General features: G+C 43.6%; 1 protein-coding gene across 1 annotated transcript in view; it reads right to left on the reverse strand.

Moving 5' to 3' along the window:
• Nucleotides 1–212: 212 nt before the first annotated feature.
• Nucleotides 213–7235, reverse strand: part of clybl (citrate lyase beta like) — a gene marked incomplete at its 5' end in the record, with an annotated part of 59969 nt that continues 52946 nt past the window's right edge. Inside the window, 2 exons of the mRNA XM_080536849.1 lie at nt 213–404; nt 3974–4092. Of these exons, the coding sequence (XP_080392975.1) occupies nt 303–404; nt 3974–4092 (221 nt within the window). The 3' untranslated portion in view covers nt 213–302. The remainder of the gene's footprint in view (nt 405–3973; nt 4093–7235) is intronic.

A 7235-nucleotide genomic window follows, 5' to 3' on the forward strand; every position in this document is an offset into this window, starting at 1 on the left:
CTTCAGCCTGCCAAGAAAATGCCCCATAGTAACCCCGGCCACTCGATTGCCATGGAGACTTCATCCATGTTCCTGAGTTGCCATCACCAACATAAAAGTAAAAGTAAGACAAGAATATGACCAAATGAATTAATTTCATTTATTTATAGTTTTAATTTCATTAACTCAAAAAACTAAATAAAAACATTAATTACAACAAATGCAGTGCACAAGGTACGGTGGGGGAAGTTCTGAGTAGTGAGTTTTGGGGTCTCTGGTGGTCTTCCCTTCTCCTCTCACTTCTCCAGTCTCGTCTTCTCATTTCACCCCACTTGGGCTGGGACGGCGGATGCCAGAGTAACAATGTTCTGAGCCTGCTTCAGTGAGGGCATGTCAATCATACTGCCGCGGAAGGTGAACGCACCCTGGAGGAGATGGCCACACAGGAGAGAGAGCACATAGAGGGAAGGTCAGGGTAGAGCAGGGGTAGGGCCAGTGTATACAACTAGGGGATGGGGACAGCATGCATACAGGGATGCAAATCACATCAAACCCTTCAGAGAAGTCATAGCCTGCAATATCAGCACATAGAAAACTGGAGACAGTACATACTGTAGAACAGAGGAGACAGCACATGGAACACAAGAGACAGAACATAGAACACAGCAGACAGCACATAGAACACAGGAGACCACATAGAACACAGGAGACAGTACATAGAACACAGGAGACAGCACATAGAACACAGGAGACAGTACATAGAACACAGCAGACAGCACATAGAACACAGGAGACAGTACATAGAACACAGGAGACAGCACATAGAACACAGGAGACAGCACATAGAACACAGGAGACAGTACATAGAACACAGGAGACAGCACATAGAACACAGGAGACAGCACATAGAACACAGGAGACAGCACATAGAACACAGGAGACAGCACATAGAACACAGGAGACAGCACATAGAACACAGGAGACAGCACATGGAACACGGCAGACAGCACATAGAACACAGGAGACAGCACATAGAACACAGGAGACAGAACATAGAACACAGGAGACAGCACATAGAACACAGGAGACAGCACATAGAACACAGGAGACAGTACATAGAACACAGGAGACAGCACATAGAACACAGGAGACAGTACATAGAACACAGGAGACAGTACATAGAACACAGGAGACAGTACATAGAACACAGGAGACAGCACATAGAACACAGGAGACAGAACATAGAAAACTGGAGACAGCACATAGAACACAGGAGACAGCACATGGAACACGGCAGACAGAACATACTGTAGAACAGAGGAGATGTGCGTGTAAGCCACAAGGTAAAGGGTACATCAGGTAAAAGGTACATCAGGTAAGACACAAGCGCTGTTGTATCATACGTTTGTGAACAGCTGGTAATGTAGCTGAAGGCAAGGACTGTTTAACATTGCACATTTACGGAGTGAAAGCTAAACCTTTATTTCTCAAATCTATATGTAATGTGATTGTCATAATTCTAAGGATAAGTGGCATGAGAATAATGTATTTATATGTTTTGTTATGTTAATATATATATTAATATATTGCCAACGTTTTGATGTAATCTTTGGAACAACTCATTATGCTGGAGTAACAGAAAAGTGACACACTAGAATTCCCCATTAGTTGTAGAAAATAACTTGTTATAGAGAAAAACATAAATCAATAAAGCCTTTTCAGTGTGGCGAACCAAAACTATTCTGTGATGTGCGTTTTATATTTGTGTTCAAGTCACTATTGTTTTCTCTTGGTATGAAAATGCTACATCAGATACGCCTGCATGGAAACAACATAATGGCATGACAACTGCTCTCATCACTATGTGATATTCACTATGTGCAGTGAAACCCCTTTCATAGACACTGTATCTCTCTCTCTCTCTCTCTCTCTCTCTCTCTCTCTCTCTCTCTCTCTCTCTCTCTCTCATATATATATCTCTCATATCTATACCCCATTGAAACAGGAAGTCATGGATTACTGCTTGAAACCTAAACACTCTGATCAAAGTAAAATATAAATGGAAAAAATGCTTCAGTTACTTTTTGTTCATAAGAATTTCTAGGGGTAACAATAATTGTGGCACACATGGTTTTGTCAGAAATAATTATTTCTTGATGACAGATTATTTTTTTCTCAGAATACATTTACTTAAATTAAAGTTTGGATGTTTCAAATTTTTTTCAGTGTGACATTAAACTAGTTCACAAAAGGTGCATTTTTTACTCATCTTTATCTATCTATCTATCTATCTATCTATCTATCTATCTATCTATCTATCTATCTATCTATCTATCTATATCTATCTATCTCTCTCTCTATATATAATATACAGTATATCTTAATTTGTCAAATCACTTAATAATGATCATTAATTTTCTAAAATACTTGGGTAATGATTACAAGTAATATCAATTTGGAAGACCAGTTGGTTATTAAGTTACAACAGTGAATCAGTATTCAACAGACTGACGAGTGAATGAAATCTCCTACTCCTACACTATCAAACGTAACGTCACAAGTTACATACAATATCTGGAGCAGAATGTTGTCAATCAGGGGTTAAAAAAAGAAAGAAAAAAGGCCGACATTGTAGAGCGTTCAGAGTCAATAACCGGAGGAGGGAATGATCAGAAACAAACAAACGCCATGACAGCAGACAAAGGGGATGGCTCTGCTCTTTGCTCTAACCCCTTAGATGATAATAAACACACACGCACACACACACACACACACACACACACACACAGTCTCACTCACCCACCCACTCACCCACCCACCCACACACACACACACACACACACACACACACACACACACACACACACACACACACACACACACACACACACACACACACACACACAGACACACACACACACACACACACACACACACACACACACACACAGTCTCACCCACCCACAGACACACCCACACACTCACAGTCTCACTCACTCACTCACCCACCCACCCACCCACCCACCCACACACACACACACACACACACACACACACACACACACACACACACACACACACACACACACACACACACACACCACCCACCCATCCACCCACACACACACACACACACACACCCACACACACACACACACACACACACACACACACACACACACACACACACACACACCGGGGCAGAGGCATGGGTACGATCGGTCCCTCGGGCGATGCTTAGTGTAAGCAGCACTGGCAGAGAGAGAGGTGTCGGCAGATTGTGTATTAGCACACTATGGTCTCCTAAGCAGATAGCCCACAGAGCTAAACACACAGGATCCAGCCATGCACTAAATTAGGAACAATACTATTCTACACTAATTTGCCAACCTCTCCTATCACAGAGCAGAGCAAGCCCTGTGTTATCCTGCCTAAAGACACACAGGCCAGAGACCGGCAGGGACGAGCAGCTCTTAAGGCATACAGAGCTGCTCTTTACACTAGGTCGCCATTTCCGGTCAATCTGAACATGACGTTGTTTAACGTATCATGCAGTTGCATTAGGATTACAGTTAACTGTTATTATGTAGGTCCACTTGTAACCACGCTGGAAGAGAGTCTTTCATTACATACTGTATGTTCAAATCAAGTAGTGCTGAGGCACAAATGTGTACATTTCAAGCCTGCAAACTGCGACACTTTAAATTAATGTGCAATAACACTATGTGCAATATGACAACCCTAGTCGTCTTACCTGTACAGTATAGTATAGTGGATAGTGTACATAGCCTTTATTTATGTAAACCAGCTCCTTTCCCTTCCTGTTTTTTTTCTTTTCTTTTTTTTTCTTTCCTAGCACCAGGGGAGCCACCCCTCCCAAATTTCGTTGTTTGGTACCTGTACTATAGCAATGACAATAAAGACCATTCATTCATTCATTCATTCATTCATTCATTCAAATATGTTAGACTCCTTTCCGTTGTATCTAACTAACCTGCTCCTGGTGTTGGTCGAAGGCAGAGATGAGCTCTGTGGCCCACTGGACCCTCTCCTGGCTGGGGGAGAACTCCTCCTGGACCGCCTGGATCTGCCCGGGGTGGATCACCTGCTTCCCTGCACGGAGAACAGCTCAGACTCAGAGGAAAGATACCCAACACGCACTACATGAGGGTATGTTTCCAATTCGAAATGTGAAAAGATGCACAGTGACAGTGAAATAGATATTGAGGAACATTAAACATTGTACAGCTAAAATGCTCATTGTATCCGCAGCAAATGTATTGCAGTCACAAAGCACAATCCTTTTGAATGCATAATATCTTTGAACACCTGTTATTTAACGGTGCTGTTTCAGATGGTATTTCCCTGATCTTTGTCAATAAATTATGTGGTTATTAAATACTTTATGATATGTCAAAACGTTTGAAATAATGACTACAGTAAATCATCAAGTAGGGTTTACGATGCCATTTGATAGGAAGTACCAGGTAAAATAAAGCACGAGTTTAAAACACCTTCTGCCTTTGATTTAAAGCTTTGATATTGTTGCATTTTGAGAGAGTGCCATTGCCAATCAGTGAGTGTAGGCCCATCTCTGCCTGGCAGCCTGGCACTCCGTCTTCGGCTGCTGGGTGTTTGTTCAGCTGGTGTGTGTGTGTGCGTGTGTGTGTGTGTGTGTGTCTGTTCAGCGGATGGCGTTGTATTCAGACGGCGCTTGTGTGTGCGGCACCCGTGGGTGTGTGTTCAGCCCGAGTGAGCTTGTGTGTGTGTTCAGTCAGCATCTCCTAGGCCAATCAGGTGGGTCTGGGGGGACTCGACGGGGCCACAGGACACTATGCATCATGGGCATGGTGGGACGTCCCCTCCGCCCTGTCCTCCAGGCCCGACCTCATCCTGCCGCACAACACAAACTTTGCTGCTGCACGGTTAGTTACACTTCAATCTGAAGCAGGGACCGTCTGGAACAGGAGCCTGACTGACAGTAAAGGAGGTGGAATGAGTCGCTGTTTTGCGCACGCGCACGCGCGCACACACACACACACGCGTGCGCGCTCATATAGGCATGAATTTATTGCAAGCACATCTCTTTCACTCTCTCACAAAAAACATGCACGCACACAAATGTCCCCTTTTAACATGAATACACTAACCATAACATTATGTATTGTGATGATTCTCAATTGTAATATCGAGAATCGCAATAAAAACATTTTTATTCTTTAAAGATCCACACTGAATCTTGGTTACTGTAATCCCCAAAGAGCCTAATTTCCTCTCATACATGTGAGGCAACAATAATCCCAAACCTGCAGACAGGCAATAATAACATATTTTCCCTGTCTGTGTACAGTCAGAACTAACAAGGAGTTAAAGCCCATCTGACACAATCCTCATTTCCCTCCAGTCCTTCAGAGTTAAATCTGGGCGAACAGCCCTGACATAATCCCGTGTACATTTGCGGATCAAACTTGTAGTGATAACTTAAGGTTATGAAACGTCTTGTGAGAACGACAGCCCAGCAGTAGCCAGCAGGATCTCATCACTTTAGGGCTTAGCGCTGTCTTCAACAACAAATCCTTCAAGCTAGCAGAGCAGGCAGGCAGGCAGGCAAGCAGGCAGGCAGGCAGGCAGGCAGCACTAGCAGAATTTAGCCCTGGAGAAAACCCACTCGCTCCATCTGCTCCTCTCACCCCAGTTAACCCCAGAGACACATACAATGCCAGAGTAGAATTATGTCATTTCAGCATTGTTAAGACCGGCATAAAGAATAGTTTATCGTTCACTGATTAGATGAATAATATATCAAATGTTATATTCTGTTAAAGAAGAGAGACGCATTTAGGAAACTGTTTCAAAGAAATAGGCTACTATAGTTCAAAGAAATCAGAAATTTGGAAACGGTAATATACAGAAGAAAACATTGATAATAATAATAATAATAATAATAGATATATCGATTTTTTGTCATTCCAGAGAATGAGAGTGGATTCAAATACAGCGAAGACAGTCCTTCAGTCCTTTTTGTTTGTCGGCAGTTAAAGCGAGGGCTTGTGTAATTCTGTGTGTGTGTGTGTGTGTGTGAGTGGCGAGGAGCACACTGCTAGTACAATCCCTTAGGGCTGGCCATGTTGGCTAAACAGCCTAAAGAGGAGTCGTCCCACACATGTCTGAGGTGTGTGTATTTCCTATACCCAAAGGGGGGGTCAGTTCTCTCACAACAACAGAATATGCCCCCTTCTCCCCTCTGCCACCTGTTCTGGCGCTGGCGGGGTTAAGGACAGAGTGTGTGTGTCTGAGAGTGTGCCTGTTTCCATTCTCAGCCACCCATTCTGGCACTGGCAGGGTTCAAAGTGAGAGAGATGTGTGTTGTGTGTGTGTGTCGTGTGTGTGTGTGTGTGTGTGTGTGTGTGTGTGTGTGCGCATAAGGACGGGATAGTGACGGAGCACACTGACAGGGTGACTCAGGTCCCCTTACTCAAAGCCCATTGGTTCTCCCAAAACGCATCATTCATGCCCCCGAGCCAATCCCAGCCTGCCATGTGGTGCTGGTGTCTCATTGGAGGATTGCTATTTAGCAAAGTGCTCTCAGGCGAATGATGGGCAGGGTCGCTGGTATGGGAGTGAAATATGGGTTTCAAAAGCAGAGAAATTACACTGCGCTCTTGTTAAATGTTCTCTGATATGTCTTTGTATTTTTTTTTTGTGGGGGGAGGGCAGATATTTCCAGTTTAACAAGAACTTTGGGGAAAATAAATGCGACCACCACGACATTTTCGTAAAAACAAGTACAACCATTTATACAATGTGTGGGGACACACATTTTCCATGTGTTTTTCGCATTTTCACTAAATGCGAAAAAAAAGAAGAAAAAAAGAAGGTAGACACTGTGAGAGAAGTGAGAAAACGGAATCACACCAAAACCTACACCTTCTAAAAGAACATAAGAAACACTGGTTGACACTGGTTCTCTCTCCATCACTCCCCATCCTAATGGCTGCTGTATGGGGCTTAGGCAGTGCCAAGGTCAATTATGGCACGGGTAGAGGCTTTCGGCTGGGCCGTATTATTGCTTAAGAAGACTCTGACCAGTAATAGCCACTAACTAAGATTATACAGCACAGCGCCCACGCCTGTAAGCCACTAATCCACAGCCCTTTGAGTGTTTCTGTTCCATATCAAATTAAACCATTATTTTCCTCTACTGTCTGCTTGCCTCTTTAAGTTTTGGGTTTCACCACATGAGTGTGCAGTGTGCA

This window comes from Nansenia antarctica, assembly GCF_963989245.1.
Source record: "Nansenia antarctica genome assembly, chromosome: 7".
Lineage (NCBI taxonomy): Eukaryota > Metazoa > Chordata > Actinopteri > Argentiniformes > Microstomatidae > Nansenia > Nansenia antarctica.